General features: G+C 35.2%; 8 protein-coding genes across 8 annotated transcripts; 3 read left to right on the forward strand and 5 right to left on the reverse strand.

Annotated features, from left to right (window-relative positions):
- Positions 1 to 1,523: 1,523 nt before the first annotated feature.
- Positions 1,524 to 1,976, reverse strand: EIN_359630 (trichome differentiation protein GL1, putative; the record flags this gene model as incomplete). Its single annotated transcript, XM_004257593.1, has 1 exon — positions 1,524 to 1,976. The coding sequence occupies one exon, from the start codon at positions 1,974 to 1,976 to the stop codon at positions 1,524 to 1,526; it is 453 nt and encodes a 150-aa protein (XP_004257641.1).
- A 1,871-nt stretch (positions 1,977 to 3,847) lies between these two features.
- On the reverse strand, positions 3,848 to 5,607 carry EIN_359640 (ovarian-specific serine/threonine protein kinase Lok, putative; the record flags this gene model as incomplete). The annotated part of the gene is made up of 2 exons (XM_004257594.1): positions 3,848 to 5,296; positions 5,476 to 5,607. 2 exons carry the CDS (start codon positions 5,605 to 5,607, stop codon positions 3,848 to 3,850), a joined length of 1,581 nt encoding a protein of 526 aa, XP_004257642.1.
- Positions 5,608 to 7,245: 1,638 nt separating this feature from the next.
- On the forward strand, positions 7,246 to 8,436 carry EIN_359650 (WD repeat-containing protein 5B, putative; the record flags this gene model as incomplete). Its single annotated transcript, XM_004257595.1, has 3 exons — positions 7,246 to 7,351; positions 7,396 to 7,661; positions 7,798 to 8,436. 3 exons carry the CDS (start codon positions 7,246 to 7,248, stop codon positions 8,434 to 8,436), a joined length of 1,011 nt encoding a protein of 336 aa, XP_004257643.1.
- Positions 8,437 to 8,507: 71 nt separating this feature from the next.
- EIN_359660 (E3 ubiquitin protein ligase HUWE1, putative) lies at positions 8,508 to 10,472 on the reverse strand (the record flags this gene model as incomplete). The annotated part of the gene is made up of 1 exon (XM_004257596.1): positions 8,508 to 10,472. The coding sequence occupies one exon, from the start codon at positions 10,470 to 10,472 to the stop codon at positions 8,508 to 8,510; it is 1,965 nt and encodes a 654-aa protein (XP_004257644.1).
- Positions 10,473 to 10,812: 340 nt separating this feature from the next.
- On the forward strand, positions 10,813 to 13,496 carry EIN_359670 (WD-repeat protein, putative; the record flags this gene model as incomplete). The annotated part of the gene is made up of 2 exons (XM_004257597.1): positions 10,813 to 13,278; positions 13,350 to 13,496. The coding sequence occupies 2 exons, from the start codon at positions 10,813 to 10,815 to the stop codon at positions 13,494 to 13,496; spliced, it is 2,613 nt and encodes an 870-aa protein (XP_004257645.1).
- Positions 13,497 to 13,627: 131 nt separating this feature from the next.
- EIN_359680 (transcriptional adapter, putative) lies at positions 13,628 to 14,856 on the reverse strand (the record flags this gene model as incomplete). The annotated part of the gene is made up of 2 exons (XM_004257598.1): positions 13,628 to 13,791; positions 14,028 to 14,856. The coding sequence occupies 2 exons, from the start codon at positions 14,854 to 14,856 to the stop codon at positions 13,628 to 13,630; spliced, it is 993 nt and encodes a 330-aa protein (XP_004257646.1).
- A 283-nt stretch (positions 14,857 to 15,139) lies between these two features.
- On the reverse strand, positions 15,140 to 16,180 carry EIN_359690 (hypothetical protein; the record flags this gene model as incomplete). The annotated part of the gene is made up of 3 exons (XM_004257599.1): positions 15,140 to 15,316; positions 15,394 to 15,537; positions 15,605 to 16,180. 3 exons carry the CDS (start codon positions 16,178 to 16,180, stop codon positions 15,140 to 15,142), a joined length of 897 nt encoding a protein of 298 aa, XP_004257647.1.
- A 383-nt stretch (positions 16,181 to 16,563) lies between these two features.
- On the forward strand, positions 16,564 to 18,450 carry EIN_359700 (hypothetical protein; the record flags this gene model as incomplete). Its single annotated transcript, XM_004257600.1, has 1 exon — positions 16,564 to 18,450. The coding sequence occupies one exon, from the start codon at positions 16,564 to 16,566 to the stop codon at positions 18,448 to 18,450; it is 1,887 nt and encodes a 628-aa protein (XP_004257648.1).
- Between the last annotated feature and the right edge of the window lie 297 nt (positions 18,451 to 18,747).

Here is an 18,747-nt window from a genome sequence, read left to right on the forward strand (position 1 = left end):
TAACATTTTCTATTTCAGATCATTTGTTTATAGTACTAGAATAGTTCATTACCACCCGAGACAGGTTTTTCCAAACGCGACAGCTTTTTCGCATGACTGTATGATACAATTTAAATAGTCAATTATTGATTTAGTGTTATATTAAATTAAAACTAATAAAATAATTAATTATATAAAAAAATATTTTGGTTTTCTAATTTTATTAATAGAGAAAATTGTTTATTTTAACCTTACGAAGTGAAAACTGGATAATTTATATCCTTGATTTTTTCACTTAAAATAAGTCACTTTTTTTATTTTTGTATTTGAACTAAAAAGATCTTTAATTAAGAACGGCGTGTCAGAAACTAATTTAAATTATGTAAAATTGATAAAAATCGAAGCGCTCTCATGAAAATTTATGTGTATGTCTCGTAACAGCAAGTGTTGACTATTTTGAACACATGGAAAATAGGAAACATGGGTCTGTAAAGACCAGTAGTTTGCGCGAAAACTAATCGATTTCGTGTTTTGAATTTATTTTTAATTATTCTAAAAATAAATTATGATCTAGATAAATCTTATCCAGATTTCACCTTTCCACAAAAAAAGTTGATTCAGTTGACTTGCTAAGGTTAAACTTTTTTAACATAATGTTTTTGAAAACAAGCGAATTATTTATAAAAATATATGAATTGTTTTTGTGATTAAAAACATTTTTATTTTTGTATAACCTCGAAATGTTTATAAAAATGTATATGAAATGTAATATTGAGTGTTGAATGGATAATATATTATTATATATAATAATATAAGATAAACATTAATAAAATATCACTTGTGTTGATAATCAATGATTATCATTAAATAGCTACAAATTGAATTTTTAAATAATATGTGTTTAAATTCAAAACCTCAACTCATAGCATTTATATTATTCAATTACAATAAACGTATTAAAATTAAGCAACACACTCTAAGTACTTTATGTTTTTAATTAACTCGTTTTAAGTCCACAGATAGACATTTTGTACATAAAAAAACACTTTTGTTCATAAAAATTATTAAATATTTTAGCAAATAAAAAATATAAAAACAAAGTGGTAATAGTTTTTCAGTCATTTGCCCTCAAACATAAGAAAATTTCTTTGTTGTCTTTTGAGACAATAGATAATAAGAATTATTTTAATTCGACATTTTATATTATCCTTACCATCTTCCCACAAAATCCAAGTAATTATCCTGAATCAACCGCCATTTTTCATACGACTTTTCAACAAAATATATAAAAGAAACTATTTGAATTGTTCCCATGTGACTTTGAAAAGAAGACAGTAAAAGTGCCTCTAAAGGCAATGTAAGTTTTTTTATAATATTTCCAGTCAACAAACATTGAACGTATTTCAAACCAGATCAGAATCTTTCAAGAACACACAAATGAAATAGAAGTCATACAAAAGCTACGAAAATGAAGTTAAAAAAACCATTTTAAAAAACCAACGAACAAGATTCACAATGAAATTACAAGCAGTGATACCACACAATCACCAGAGTTTCCCCCCTGAGACGACAGCATAATTATTTTTGTCGGCCGCATAGAAACACGAGATTTTTTGATTTGCTCCGATAGTCTTAAATCTGTTTCTAATAGACCTTGCCGTGCGCCCCGATAAACTTTCAGCTATTTTGCTCCACTTCTTGCCAAGCACATAAAATGAGTTGCATATGATTTTGTCCTCATAATGGGTGAACGGACGTTTGTCGATATTTGGGCAGATGTGATTGACGTACCGCTCTCTGCATTGTTTTCTTGAACGAGTGCCGACCAACTTGGCGACCTCGACCCATTGTTTAGTCCCCAACGCTTCAACAGCTTTTAAGAGCATTCGGTCCTCTTCTTCCGTCCAAGTGATCCCAACTTTCCTTTGCCGCTTCATCTTCTCACAGTCGGAGACGTGTGACGATTCAATGATGACGCTCGAGGACTCGGTCTGCATCTGCTGACTGATTCCACGGAGTTCGCATTAAATACCCGCAAACCTGTTTTTCATTTTTGGAATTTTGGTGTGGTGTTTTTTCTTTTGAAATAAATCTGTTTTTGGATTGCAATAGTGTGGAAGTCTCAATTTTCCTCTGAAGTCCCCGACTTATTGGGATCCGGGGCGCAAAATTCTCTTTGAAACTCCCACCCTTTTGGCGCGAAAAGAACATTCGCCTCACAAGTCTTTCTTGTTTTTTGAGTCGCTTGCACAACCCTAGCAAATCGCATTAGTTGCAGAGTTTTGGCTCGGCGGGAAACACTAATCAAAAGTATCAATTGTATTATAATTAATAGTATATAATCTATTGTATATAATACATTTATACTATTTAGGAAATGTCGAACGAAAAAGGTGTTTATTTTTTCACTACTCCAGTGTAAAAGACTGCGGAAACGCCGAAAAAGGGTTTTCTGTTCTTTACAAAATTAGACATTCTATTGTAACTTTTGTTGAAGTGTGTCTTTATTGATAATGACGTGGCGCACGATACTCGGTTTTGAACGGTATTGGGCAAAATAGCATGGGTTTCACACTTGTGGCATTATGCATCACATAACATTGATTTATAAATGAGACGTGTACATATAAAGATCAAAATGTACCTTTTGATATATTTGCGATGTTGCGCGACATCACCCCTAGGTCCTTAAAAAGGGAAAAACAATTGAAAATAATGAAAACTATTAATACCACAACGAAAAGTTCTTTAAAAATATCAAAAGTGCCCAACTTGATGAGACAAAAAGACTTAAACTTGCACGTGTTTTCTTTGTTTCTTCTAAGTAAGAGTTTTACGATTGTTCGTCTGGTGGTGTTTCTTATAAATTGTTTTTCTTTTCATTCGGCAACTGATTAAAACCATTGGAGAATCTTATTAATATCGAAGAACAAACTTATTAGTAAAAATACGATGTATTATATGGACAGTTTTGCGCTGTACTATATTGTACTACGTCTTTTTTGCCGTTCTCTTCATGTTAGTTATCAGACCAAAACCATTCTTTTACAATAAGAATAGAAAATGTCCTTCTTTCTTCACATCCTTTCAATTTCTTTGTTTACTCTATAGTTTACTTCACTAAGTAGGTACTAGTTTTGAATCATTTAAAACTATGATATGTTTACTATTCCTGTATTATTCACAAACCAAATCAACATCAATTCACCCAAATCACGAACAAAACCGTAACAACACAACAAAAAAATTGCCCACCGATTTTTCGTTCCCGACAAACTTTTCCGCGCTATTTCGGGCCTCTCAAAATGATTTTTTTGCTTTTTGAATAACCTCTTTTTTTATTCCGTTAAAATATCAATTGCGGCGTTTTCCCGGTTTATCACACAAAAACAACTCTTTTATCAGACATTTAAACACCATTCGTTGATCTGAAAAAAAACGAAAAAAGTTTCAATTTGCGATGGAATTCCTTTCTTTTCTTACCAAAACGCTTTATTGGAAACTCATTTCCATAAGAGTTTCAATTTCCACGTGTTTTGCCTATTTTTGTCCCTTATCTTTTTCCCGCTCAACTCCGTCTTTTTCGCCAAAAATAAAAACATTTGAGCCCTCAAAGCAAGCTTCATCGCCAACAACTTCTTTCGTTTGTTCTCCTTTTTTTCAACAAAAATTCAACTCAATGAATTTTGATTCCTAACGGAAGTTTTTATCCTATTAAAAAAATTAAAAAAGTTTATTATTTTTATATTTTATTGTAACCATATTATAATTCTATATTTTAACTATTCTTCAATAGTTAAAATATAAAATGGAAGTAAATGAACATACAGAAAACAGAACCTCAATCCACAGACTCCATTACCAAACACTACGCTTCTATCTTTTCCACCTTTTCCATCGGCGCCACTTCCTTCGCTTTCGTAGCTTCGATCTTTTTGTCGAGTTCTTCTGTATCGTCTTCTGATGTTGTATTTGCATTCCTTTCGAGTAGTTCGACATAAGCAGTTGGGGGTTTAATCTCTCTTGGATTGCTTTCCATGTTCTTTGTTTTCTCGGGCTCCTGTTCTCTCTCTTTAATCGTCTCTTCGATAATCTTGACCGCTTCTTTCATTCGTGTTACCTCATTTTTGCCGCCATACACGCTCGCAGTGTTTTCGTCCTCCGCAAGTCCCTTCAGAGATGCAATCAACACATTGACGCTCTTAAAGAATGGCATTTCCATGATCTCAAACGCCTCCGGGCGATCCACTTCTGTGTACTGTAGAATGGAGTGGACAGTGTATTTGACATCGTTCGCCCCCTCCTTCGATTTAAAGTGTTGTTCTTCGTATGGGAAGAAATTCCCTTCCTTCATCGCTTGGAACAGATCAGTCATCCCGCAGTCCTCATCCGACGTATCAGTCGGCGTAAATGGCAGTTTCCCTGTGAAGACCTGATACAGAATAATGCCAATCGCCCAGCAATCGTTCTTCTTAGCATCGTACGTCTTGTCGTTTTCTGTTTGTACTCTGACGATCTCCGGTGACATGTACGCCGGGGTCCCACAAAACGTGTTCGTTTTATTCAAAAGATTTGCCATGATCCCCGTCCCAAAATCAGTGATCTTCACCCAATCGGAGTTTTGGCGCGCTAACAAGATGTTGTCCGGTTTCAAGTCGCGATGGACTACCTTTTTCGAATGCATATACCTCACTCCTTGGACTATTTGATACATTATAAGACGTGTACGATTCAATGATAGTCCTCCACATCGGTCTATTTCATCTTGTAAAGACCCACCTTCCGCAAGCTCGATAACAAGAAACGTCGTAAGTTTGGTCTTCTTATAAGACAACATTGAAACAATATTCGGATGGGCTAGTTCGTTCAAGATCTTCAATTCAGCATCAAAGGCTTCTTCACGTGAAGACCCAATCGCAGACTCAGAAACTGAATACAACTTCATCGCACCATACACTCCACTCTTGTTGTGTCGGACACGGCGAACAGTCCCAAAAGAACCATTCCCTATGCATTTCTGAACAGTAAATTGTGACATCCACTCATGCGCTTGATACCTCTCGTCGTTATACCCAACAAATGTGAACGACAAAGTCCCTTCAAGTCCTTTAAATCCTAAGCTGATTTCATCGTACGACATTAATCGAATGGATAGACCATACCCAACTGTACGTCCATTCACAAACGTCCCATTTGTACTAAAATCAGTAATCTTGTATGTACACTCGGGCGTAAATTCCGGAGTTATAGCAAGGTGAATCGCAGAAATGGTGTTATGAGCATTAACCAACTGTGGGGTCTCTCGTCCAACAACTGCCTCTTTGTTAATTATTATAGTTTATTATTATTATATCTAATGTATATAATAATTCTCCAATAATATAGTTACTTTTTAGTAACTATATTATTATGTTATAGAATATAACACATAAACTGATAAAATATAATATATCTTGAAATGGGTATAATATGAATGCTATTAAATTAATAACAAACTATAAGTCCATACAGATTAATATCACCACACTTTTGTTTGTCATCCGAAATCAAAATTCCCCACGGTTCTTCGTTTTTTTCTTGAACGCGTTTTGCGAGAGATCGAGGTGGATTACTATTTGACAGACTCATGAATGAATATTGTAAAACTTAAAATGAAAAAGACGCAAAAAAGATTTCGTAAAAAGTGAAAAACGGAAATAAAAATTCAACAATTTTTTCTCTTTTTTAATCATTTTTTAATTTTTGCCTCTTTCCATTCCAATTCTTTATTTATTGGTTTATTATTAATATTTGTATTGTAATTTTATAGTTTGAAAATGATTTATTTAAAGTGATAAAATTAAAACCGCAATTTGGCAAAAATAAAACAGGAAATAAACAAATCTTGATTAAATAACAGTATTAAGAACAATGTATATTCGGGTGATTCCAATTTTTTTGAAAGTAGCAAAGTTTTTTAAATTTAATTTGAGTTTCTTTTTCAGAATATTTTAAATGTTTTAATTATAATTTAAAAATTAACATATTTTTTATTTTTAATGATATAATAATAATGTTATAATGAATTTAAAAACATTGATTATTGTTTATAGTCGGGGGATAAATGGCATTAAAAAGGGACAAAGGTAGTTAATTTTGATAAATATAATTTTGAAACTATAATTTTTAAAAAATCTATTTAAAGGTCAAAATAAACATAAAATTAAAATAATAATATAAATTATCGTTTTTTATTTTAAATGATTATAAATTGAATAATTATAAATTTCTATTTCAAAAATAAACAAAAACACCTCAATTTGTTCACTTAAAAAATGTGGAAGTCTAAAACGCAGCACTTTTTATGGTTTGTCTGAAACTTGTTTTGTTAAAGAATTTTTCCTTTGTTTTTTCCTTTGTTTCATTTCTTTTCTGCTCTTTTTCAACTCCAATTGTTTTTATGTTAAAATGGTCTTTCTCTTATCTTTTCTCAATGGAAATGGTTCAACAACGAAAGATTGAAAGATTGAAATAACAAATGATGATTTTTCAGTGATTCCCTGACACTTTCAAAAATTGACACTGTTGTTAATTCATTAAACTCTGGCATTTTAACCATATACATCATGAATATATATTGAAATACAGTTTTTAAACTGGTTTCTTGTATTTAAATTGCTTTTTTATGTTGATTGCCTGTGGTTATTTCATCAAGGGTTCCTTTCTCTTCTTCTTCCATTGTTTTCAAAGATTGAATAATATCAAAAATAGATAGTTATGGTTTTCTTTTATTATTTTCAAAGTAGTTAATTGAAAAAACCCTTCTAATACTTTTATGGTTAAATAAATTATATTTTATAGTTTTTTACTCAAATTAACTACTTCTGTCCCAAATTAACCCCCTTTATCACCCGACTATACATGTTTATTTAAGTTAATTATTTGTAGTAATAATTATTATTTTTTAATCATTAATTTATGTATACATTTATTTATTTATTTAAATTTTAAATAATTTATGGTTATTATTTTTATACAATTTATAATTTGAAAAATAAAACAAACTTTTACACCCGCCACTTTATTATGTATTTTCAATAATAATTAATAATATTTAATAATACTTTAATAATAATTATAATTAAATATAAATATGGTTACCTGTTACTTTTATTTACTATTCAATATACTAAACTATTTATATTTTTAATTATACTATTTCAATAAAACAATCTAAACTAAAAAGAGAAAAAAAATTTAAAAACACAATAAATAACAAAAGGGGAGATGGAGCCAAAATACACAAAATATGTTCTTGGGAGAGTGAACTCTCAATCTTACCAATCTTCTTTTAAAAGTGTGATACCCGAGCTCTCATGTTCAACTGAAAATTGTTCTCATTGTGATTCAATCACATCTCTTCTCTTCAATTCCAAGGGAGATTCTTTTATCTCAACATGTTTGTCTATAATCTCAAAAACTCTTTTGCGGAACGAAAATCATTTATCACTATTTTCACATTGAAATTGTGCTCATTAAAAGCTTTAGACGGATATGTCATGGAATGGGACACGGAATCATTTAACTTCACAAACGACTTTTATATCGGTCACGAAGGCACCGTTAACGGTATTACAGACGAACAGAATTGTATAGCTGTTGTATGCAACGATGGAAGCACATCCCTCGTCGATAGAAGATTCGTTTGTTCTCTCATCTCAATCACAAATTTGTAACAAATAATCACCTCTCATTTTTTCAATCTCGAGATTATTATGGCGGAATGTAAGAGTGGTTAAACGCGAAATTTAACTAAAAAAACAACAAAGTAATTCGTAGGGAAAGATCGTCACACTGGAAACGGCAAAGAGAAAGAGCAGACACTGCTGTTTTTGCCAAAATAAACTCGCAATAGGCTATGATGATGGAATCATTAAGTTCTGGGATATTGTTTCACAGAAATGGGGAGACTCAATTGAACAACACAGAGAGGCTATCACCTCAATGTCGTCGCGAAAGAATGAGATCATGTCGTCGTCGCTTGAAGGATCTGTCGCTGTGTGGAATGTAGAAAAAAACGAGGAGAGGTACCACTTCAAGCTTGACAAGCCAATTAACAGCTGCAAGTACGTACCAAATGGAAAAATGATTTTGCTATCGACGTCGAATGGAGACGCTTTCTTTTACAAACTTGAAAACAACTCCAAGTCCTCGTATTTTCACGGTTTTTCGAAAAACGTCGATTGTGTCCCGTTCGATTTTCTCACAGACACAAGGGAGGGCCAGTTCCTCAAGAAGTTCATTGTCAGTTCTGACGAAAACCGAAACATCAACTTTTGGTCTGTTGAAACGATGAAGTGCGTTGCGACAATAGATACACTGGACTCACCAGTAACAGCGCTGTCGTGTCACCCAACTCAGATGATTCTGATCACTGGGGGAAACATTTCAGACACTTCGATTAAATTGTGGAAATAAGTTGGGTTTAAGGTATTGGAAATAAACAAAGAACCATTCATAATTATAAAAAACAAATAAATTGAAGTAAATTAAACTAATCCAAATCCATTAGTGTTATTCAATGCAAAGGTGAGCTTTTCTTTAAGCTCCTCCTTTGACTCGTATGGCGGGAGCAGGAAGAGATTATTACACGTACTTGACGTCGGGAGTCTGGATGCGTCGCCGTGCTTCGCGACGATGAATTTGAGGTTTCCCAATCCGCCGGGTGGACTTCTGTCAGAACCTGTTGCGAAGAAGAGGAACTTCTTTTTCAGATCGATGGGGTATTCGTGTAGTATTTCCCAAAGCCATTTGACGACAGGTGTGTCTTTGTTAAACCCATTCGCGTACCTTGTCATGTTCTCTAACTCGTAGAAGTCGAATACGTCGCTACCCGAGACCAACAACTGTAATTCCCGTGGCGAGAAAATAGTGAGAAGACGACTGTTGAAGACCAATTTGAAACCCGAGATGAAAGCGGAGAACTGTTTTTCAATTGAAGTATTTAGTATGTAGTCCGTCATCAGTTGGATGTACTCCAATTTGTTTTCTTGTGTTACCATAATCTCTCCTCCGTTAGGTTTCAAGTCGATAGTCTTGACCTGCCCGTTGATCTCTTCGAGGTGTTGAAAAGTTAGACACATTGTTTCTTCGATATCATTCTTAGCATAGTCCTTAAGGAAGTTAAAACTGTTTAACACTTCGGGCTGAATCTCTTCTAAGTCGTTCATTTGCGTGGTGATCCCAAGCATCTTTTTATAGGCGACCAAAGGGAGTTTTGCCTCCAAAATGACGCCGTTATAAATAGCGAGTCCGAAGAGTGTTCCGATCAATTTGTAGTCGTTGAGGGATTGTGAAGTCGAGTTGAACCAACACATTCGAGTCTTCTCATTGTAGACGAACATGTTATTATTTGGTTGGAATATGTCACGTGTGACCAATTGGAACCATTCCTTTCTCACTCCGCCATGGTCAAGTCCTTCTTCCCCTTCGAATTTGACATGAAGAGGTTTCTTGAGATCGGCGACGTTAGCTTCGACCAATTGATTTAAAGAATCGACTAAGACGTGATCTCTTCTAATAGTGATATTGAGATTCATGTTTTGTTGTTGTCCTCTTGCAATAGTTTCTCTGAGTGCTTGCATTGTACTTTGCTCTTGTTCTTGTTTAGCTTCTTGGTGTAAAAATTTCATTTTGTAATTGACGGGGATGACAAAAGGGAACTTCAAAAGACTCTTTTCTGGGTTTGTATAGAAACTTTGAATGTCCTTTGGAAAGGGGCGTGCGTTCGCGACAACTTCATTATAGAAATTGTCTTCGTCGACATAACTCTTCTCCGCATTGACCGCGTAAAACACTTTCATCACATCCAACGCAGAAAAGATGGCAAAATCATTAGTTTTCATTAAGATGGATTGGACGGATAAGAACTGCTCCATATTTCCTAAGAAACACAAGAAGGCCTCTTTCTCTTGTTTTGACAAGAAAACTCGAAGGCGCGCCAAAAACGGGCCACGTTTAATTACTGAGCAAAATTCGCCCATCGAGTCGTCTTCCGCAAAGACCTCCGAACACAGCGTCGCTACTATCGCCTCGATCGGCTGTTGACTTTCCTTGACTTTGGCGAGAAACAGTTTGTGGCCTTTTAATACGGCGTCGTAGAGCGGCGATGACGTTTTCAAGATGAAGTCGCAGAACTCGAACGCCTGAAGTAAGTCGAAGTCCCCTTTGGAATTTGTGAAGGAAGAGATGATCGACTCGGAAGATTGAAAGAGCTCCTCAACTAAATGCGTTAACACTACTTTCGCTGCTGTGGTCAATGACTTGAGACGTTCTAAGTTACAACATAAGTGACAGAGAGGGGGTTGCTGTGTGTATATCATGTCGAGGTCGACCGGATCTTGAAATTGTGGGGATGAACGGCAGAACGTGTTTTGGCATGTCGAGACACCACAGCCTATGAGCAAACGTGTCTCGTAATATTCCCGTGGTATCTTTTTGGTGGGAAGAGACATCACTTCTATTTGTCTTTCCAGTTTTGTGCTCTGAACAAACACTTCATCCAAAACTAAGTGATATCAGTTATAGTTCTTTTATAATTGTTTTACTATATTATTTGTTAAGTGGCGGAGTGTAAGTAAAGAGTCACATATAAATTAACGTTTTTTTTATTTAACGAATTGCTCTATTAGATTCTTTTTTAGTAGTTTAAATTATTCTTTTATAATAAAATTATTATGTGTCATTTCGTGGAAAAAAAAAAGAAAACCAATCGAAAAACAAAAAGATAATAAATTGTTTTTAGTTAACAAAGGAAAAACCCTAAAATTTTTAAAAGTAAACTGTGTTGCTCTGATGACGACATTTGAAAATCAATCAAACACAATTCGTTGTTTCAAGACAATCGGAGAGTACGCAGGGGAAAAACCAGCATCATTGACATATAGAGACGATATGTTGCAACTTTTAGTCCCAGTGAATCACACCTTTATTACATACAATGTTACCAGGGGAATTGTCTACAACTTCCAATCAGACTTTTTCGAGGAGAAGGTTTTGAGTGTTTTTTCGACTGCTGACACTTACGTTGTTGTAACAAAGCACTTTGTGCACTTCATCGACTCACAAAAGGCGTTGACTAAAATGGAAATTGGTGGCAAGGTGTTTTCTTCAATACTGATTGGGGAGTTTTTGTTGGTCACCACGGAGTCTTTCTTGCACATCATTTCTGTTTCATCGAAAAGCGAAGTGAAAAAGTTGAAAATGCCATGCGAATCGCCTATCTTGTACCATTCCAAGGATTATGTCAACAAAGTTCTCTTAGTTAAAGACACACAGATCTTCCTTTACAACTTCAACACCGAAAAGACGCTCTTTACTTTCACATTTTCAGAGAAAATCACATCGATATGCCAGTCACCAGATGTAGACATCCACGCAATCGCACTGAGGACCGGTGAAGTTGTTTTATTTGATTTAAAGAAGAACAAGAAGATATTCTCTCTTCAAGTGGCAAGCCAACCGACGAGTATGTGTTTCTTGACTGGCCTTCCCAACGACGATTTATTCTTGTGTGTTGGTGACGTCAGTGGTGTTATTACAATTCTTTCTGTCAAGACCTCCGCTCTTGTTGGCAATTTATATCACCACACCAAGGCTGTCCACACCTTGTTCTCATTACCAAACGAGCTTCACTTTTTCTCCATTGGCTCAGATAACGCAATCAGACTTTTCCGTTGCGATCCCGACTCCGGTATTTTAATGCCAATGTTGTCCACCCAACTCAAAGGCCATACACAAACACCAAACATTTTAAAGCTCTACAGTGATAACTCCGTGATCACAGCTGCGCCTGATGGCTCTGTCAGAGTCTCTTCACTCACTAATTTCTTCGACAGCACCGAGTTTGGTCAGCGCATAGGTAACGTGGCTCAAGGGTCGAAGAAAGACAAATTAGTAAAGACAGTGACAAGCATTGCGACGAACAGCCGTTACCACTTGTTGAAGGGGACAGTTGCGACAACCCACCTCAACACTCCTTATGGTCTTTTGTGGAGTGTTCATAATAATGCACTGATCCGGACCCGTTTTATCTTCTCCGTTAAATCTCTCCATTCCGACAGTGTCAATCCCGGCCTTTCGAGTGATGAGTTGACGTTTGGTACGTCTGTCTGTTTTTCGCATTGTGGGAATTTTGTTATTTATGGGAGTTCGAATGGATTGATTGACAGATTTAATGTTGAATCTGGCAATGCTGTTTGTTTGTATAATCACCATACCGGGAAAGTGACAGGTGTTGATTGTGACGTTAACGACCGATTTGTTGTGTCGTCTTCCAGTGACGGGACGGTTTTGTTGTGGGAGTTTGAAACGGGAAAAGTTCTTGACGTATTACTCCGATCTGAATCTCCAATCATCTTTTTTGAGTTCAAGAAGGTGAATAATTTGTTGCTTGTTGTCGATGGACAGAACATGTTATACGTTATTGACGTCACGACACGTCGGGTGATTCGAAGATTGCAACTTGAGAATGACGTGAGTGCGATTCGTTTTAATGCTAAAGGCAATATGTTATTTGTTGCGTACACGTGTCAGATTCTTGAGGTGTATGACGTGATCACGATGAACAAAATTGATTATGTGAAGACGACGTTTGGGATTACCTCAATGGACATAAGTTCAAATGGACAATTTCTTGTTGCGACAGCGAATTTGGGGAAAGATGTGAAGGTCTTTTTGTTGAGGGATTTCTTTTCACTAATATTGAAAACGGCGAGTTCGGAGCCGATTCCAGTAAGCTTTAATATAGAAAAGAAAATCAAAAGTTATAAAGAGTATTTGTATGACAAGGAGATTGAACCGATGCAGATTGAGGCGAAGGAATTGCGAGAGATTGAAAAGCTTCTTGAAATGAGTGACGCGAAGACCACGTGGCGAAATCTTCCCGTACTTGACAAGTTGAGGAAAGAGAACCAGATTGAGAAAGGCAAAACGGTGGACATAGAAGAGCTTCCATTTTTCATACCTTCTGGATTCACACAGAGCAGTAAGATCTTCCAGCCAGTGAAGTTGGAGAATAATCTCACCACCCAACCGATCGTCTTACAGTCGATACTTGAAGACAAGTTGATGAAGAAGAATGACGACGAGACGTTGGAGTATTTGAAGTCGCTCAATTCCTCGAAGCTTGACTTTGAGATTCGCAATTTGTCGCACAACGAATTTGCGCTTCTCGACACATTCTTGGAGTTCTTGAATCGAAGACTGTTGTCGTACCGCGACTACGATTTTATTATTACAATGACTCAGGTCACAATGAGAGTTTGTTTCTTTTATTCTATTCTTCTACGGAGTTATTCGTTGAAGAAGTGGAGGTATAGAGTAACACATAGACACACATCCAAGAATTGATTAACGAAAGACATAAAGAAGCAGTCAAGTCCATTTCCAATACTTTGACCAAATTGTGGAAGCCTGTCGATGCTCTTTTCAACACAGACTTCTCTCTGGTCGCCTTCCTCTCGGGAATTTCTATTTGATGATTTGATTGGTTTGATTTGAACCATTTTAAACTATATAATTACTATAAAACTACTATAACACATATCTAATTGTTGTATAGTTTGATATAATACTCTTCAATAACAAAATATAACATTCAAATAACATTTTATGCGTGTGGGCGTTTCATCGGCTTTTTCATTGCTGCTTTTGTCTCTGACTCAAATATTTTTGTTGTCGATCTCCTCCTCTCTTTTGTTTCTTCCATTGTCAAACACCCTTCCCTTCGTTTTTGTCTTAATTTGCGGAGTTTGCCAATCAATTTGCCTTCCTCTTTATTTTAATAATAGTTTAATAATAGTTTAATAATAGTTTAATAATAGTTTAATAATAGTTTAATAATAGTTTAATAATAGTTTAATAATAGTTTAATAATAGTTTAATAATAGTTTAATAATAGTTTAATAATAGTTTAATAATAGTTTAATAATAGTTTAATAATAGTTTAATAATAAATAATTTTTTAATAAAAAGAACTAAAAAATTCCACAAAAAAACAACCAACAAACCGACAGACGCCTTGATGTATTTTTCAAGATCATCCTTTCCCAAAACAGGTAAGAAGTGTCTGTAGTTTTCGAAAACTTCTTTCTCCTCTTTAGTTCTCTTTCTGTCAGCGACTCTGAGTTTCTTAGGGTCGACGAGTTCGTTTTCGATTGCCAAATTTCTGACGCGAATTCGCTCGATGTACATCTTATAATATTGTTCGAGTCTTTTAAAAGTAGCTTCTCTACTTTCTTGAGTGTCATCTGGGCCGAAAGAGACGTCAGTGATTGAGAGCTCTGCGTTATTAAAGAACTCGAATCCGAATTCTTTTCGATATGGATTAAATTGAGCTTCGAAGCCATCATAGACGGGTTGTGAGTAAGCTATTTCCTTTTCAGGGCGTGCGTCGAACTCTTCATCTTTCAATCTAACCTCTTTAGCAGGCTTCATCTCAACGATCCCATTTTTGACAAGAAAAGCGTCAGTCATGTCGGGAAGTGGATGTGTCGGTGTTTCTAAATAATATTGTAAGTAATGACTGCGACACTCCCGCGCAGCTTTTGTCTTCACAAAGTTTTGGACTTCTACCCAATTGTCTAACCCTTTCTCTTCAATAGCTTCTAATAACATCAATTCTTCATCAGCTCCCCAATCAGGTGTTAACAAAGGAAAGTGAAGTGTAGGGACTACGGTATATCCATGGTCGTTCTTATGCCGACCTACCTCTTTCCCTTGTGAAAAACACTCTAAACATAAATCAAAATTATCACATATCGTGCATGTGATTCGAGTCGTTGAGGTGATCGTCTTGTTGCAACAGTTGCATGTGATGTTCTCCCATGGACAAAACATTTGCTTTGATTTTCTAGTTAATTATAGTTTATTGGATATTATATCACTTTTACTTCACTTCTAGTTTTATTAATAGTTCTTGTATCATTAATATATAGTTTTATTAATCTTTTGTGAAAAAATCGTTTTCAAATCTTTTTTTCTTTTGTATTTATAAATTATCATTTTAATTCCTTTTATTATATATAAATTTAGTAACATATAGTAACATATAATTACAATTATAGTTCAATTATTGAAAATTAATAAATTATAATAAATAACTATTAGCAGTATAGAACTATCACTTTTCATTAAGAAAGACTATTCTTGGTTTCGTGAGTTGAGCGGAGACTTGATTGTCACCAGTTAACAGCAGTACTTGGACATTGGCGTACTGGTAAAACAAGTTGTTGTCAATTGTAGTCACAAGATGAGGTTGTTTGTCTGTACTCATTTCGTATTGGAGGAAGTTCATATTCTGCACATCACTTCTAGTTTAAATAAACTATACTCAATAGTATTCAGACAATATTAATAACTTTACTAAAAACAAACTATAACTACAAGTTTCTTTTGTTCTGCGATGCGACTTACTGTGTTGATGAACTTAACGGTGTGTTTATACAATGGGGAGGAAAGACTCAGTGCGTGTCGTGTGAGGGAAGAAAGGCTATTGAAGATGACGAGTCCGCATTCATTCTATTCCTTATTATTTACTAGTAAACAAATAGTATAATACTTATTAAATAATAGTAAAAAAACAAACGAGAGAGTCATTAAAGGTGTTGATCAAATTGATGAGGGAATGCTCGACAACGACATGAATCTGTTTAAAATAGGTATGAGCGTCTTGTGTAGAGAGTTCAAGTTGTGACACAATGACGTCATAGACTATATCAAAGTCCAGATCTCGGATTGTGTCGATCCATAACACTGGGCGACTCGTTTGTTTAATGAAGCAACAAGCAATTGTGACTAACACTCGATAATAAAGACTATCAACCGTCCCTACTAAATCATATATCTTCCCCGTCTCCATGTGACGGGTGGGCAATGCACTGTCGATTGCCGGTATTCCTGTAGTACATTCGGTGTGTTCCATGTTATCTGCATAGTCTAAAAGAGTGTATCTGTTCGGAACTATTTGACAACACAACATCTTCAAAAAATTACTCAACTTTTCAGGTTCAACAAAAAGCGGAGATATCTTAATCAGGGGTGTCTTGATAAAGTCGTCAACAGTTTTAATACCCGCTTTTAATAACACTGATGATGATGTGGGATCTAAGTATGTCGACAAAATTGGGTCATTGATGTGAGTCGATCCTGTGATGCTGAGCATTGTCTTTTTAATCTTTCTGTATTTCTCAATTAATAGTTAAATAAGTTTTATTATTAATTATTAATTATAATTATTTATTATAATTATTTATTGTATATACTTTTTACTATGTAAAAATTGGAGTCTAAAACTTGGAGCCTTAACGTCTGTAGAAACATGACTCACTATGAGAGTTGTGGCGCTTAAAGTATACAAACAAGTATAAGGAGTTTGAATACAATAATTAAAAGACATTTAACTGCGAAATTCAATACTTCGAACAACAAAAGAAATGGTAGAATAACTTACTTAAAATGAACTAAAAAAGTGAATAATAAATATAGAAAAATTGGTGAAAAAAATTAAAAATATTGGAAGAAACTGATTATCAAATAACTTCATCAATGAGTAAATTAGAACCTATTTATATGATGAATATCGTTTTGTACTTAGACTCGACGAAAACGTTACACAAGTTCTTTTGTGTGAGCAAAAAATGTAAAGAGGCAGTTGGAATGCTTCACATCATCCCGTACAGAATTTCTGATAACAAACCAACCTCAACCTTCCTTGAAAAGTTTTCGAAATTCTTCCCAAAGCTTCACACGGTGAAGTGTACGCTATCAATGCTAAATGACATAAAGCTTCCGCGGAGTGTTGTGTTTCTTATAGGGTTTATAACCGCTTCACAAGAAACGAATTTCCAGTCAAATTGGCTTCAGATGTGCGTCGAAGTCCACATACAAACAAACTGCTTTTCACGAGTGAACTACGCGAAAATGACAAATATCCAATCTCTCTATTTAGTCCTTCAAGCCAATTCCCAAGCTGGAAACGTGTTTTCGGGGAGACAACTTTCGTTCCTGCCGACACTCAAGAAAATCGTCATCGACTGCTTTGCAAACCACTTGGATGGCTTTTTGGAAGAGTATGACAAATCAACGAACCTCAAGTTCAAGAAGTCGATTTTCAAAATCAGAAATGCGGAAGAGAAGGACGTTGACAATTTGTACAAACTGAATTCGTTTGGCGCGTACGTTGGTCTGTATTTCCACCAAATCAGCGAACTTCCATATTTTGTGATATTACTTCCCTACTTCGGGTACTTAAATGTTGCTAAAGCAGACGACTTGGAAGCGGAGAAAATGTACATTCAATATGGGAAGAAGCTCCACCTTTATATTGGTTTAAATAAAAAGACAGAAAAACTTGCTATTCACAACACACACATTCAATCCCTCTGTGTGACTGGTTTAGACTGTTCTAAAAATTTGACAGTTCCCACCAACCTCCAGAATTTAAAATTGACGCGGTGCACGTTACCGTCACTCGACTTGAAATACGTTTGTCTTGAAAATGTGACATTTGATAATGTGGTTGTGGATACAGTAACTTTTCCCTTTACACTAACGGGTCTGACGTGCGTGAAGTCGTGTGTGTCTACAATACACAACCTTCATTTACTCAATCTACCAGCATCAAAAATTCTTTCTGTTGCGTTAACACTCTCTCGTCCACTTCTTCCTACGAACCTGAACGAACTAATCTTCTCAAGTTCACCAGTCACTTTCTTCCCAAATATCATGAATTGCACTTTTCGGCAGTTGAAACTCTTCCGTTGTAATGAACTTGTTAGTGTGCAGATACCAACAACAGTGACAATGTTAGCAGTGTGCTCTTGCAAAAACTTAACAAGTGTGGGTCTTGTTGGTGTCTCGCTCAGGAAAATTGAAATAACCGAGAATGTTCAGCTCTTAAATGTTCCTCTCGTTCCTCCTCTTGCGTCAATATACCTCTCAAAAAATCAATTGTTAAATCTCGTTCTGCCAGATAGCATCAAAAAGGTCAAAGCTGTCCAATCTCGTATATCAAGTCGAACCAATATCGGATTAACGCGGCTCTCCCTGACAGCCTGCAGCGATATGCCAATATTCGAACTGTTTCCCAACCTTGTACTCATCACGTTGATAAGTCAGCTTTTGCCGTCCACCGACTTCCCACGGAGCTTGCAGTCGATTTTTTTAAACGATCTCAACCTCTCAAAACTCGATCTTCAAAATCACTCAAATCTTACGTCTCTCACTGTGTGGAAGTGTAACAACCTCACGGGTATCACAACTCCACAATGTCTCATCAAGCTCGACCTTTCCCGAAATACATTATATACAAACGACATTTCTAAGAGCAAAAGCCTCAGGGAACTTAAAATAGTGTCGTGTAGGATGGTAGAATTCACACTTCCCCCATCGGTGAGTGTCTTCGTCAACAACAAAAACACGTTTGTGAAGTAAATTAATTCATTGTACTATGTTTATTAGTTTATCACTCTGAATAACTATTTTATTATAATTCAAGCTATAATTTATAAAACATTCTTATACCAGTATTTAACTATAAACAAATTATATATTTATTAATCATTATTTTCTATGGAATTATAGTTTTTAAATTAAAAATAATTAGAACACAAGCAAACTAGAAACATATTATATTTTATTAATCATTATTTTCTATGGAATTATAGTTTTTTAAATCAAAAGAATAATTAGAACACAAGCAAAGGACGAAATAGCATCAAAAGTGTTTTA

The sequence above is a fragment of the Entamoeba invadens genome (genome assembly GCF_000330505.1).
Source record: "Entamoeba invadens IP1 unplaced genomic scaffold scaff_1105074725991, whole genome shotgun sequence".
In the NCBI taxonomy this organism is placed as follows: Eukaryota; Evosea; order Mastigamoebida; family Endamoebidae; genus Entamoeba; species Entamoeba invadens.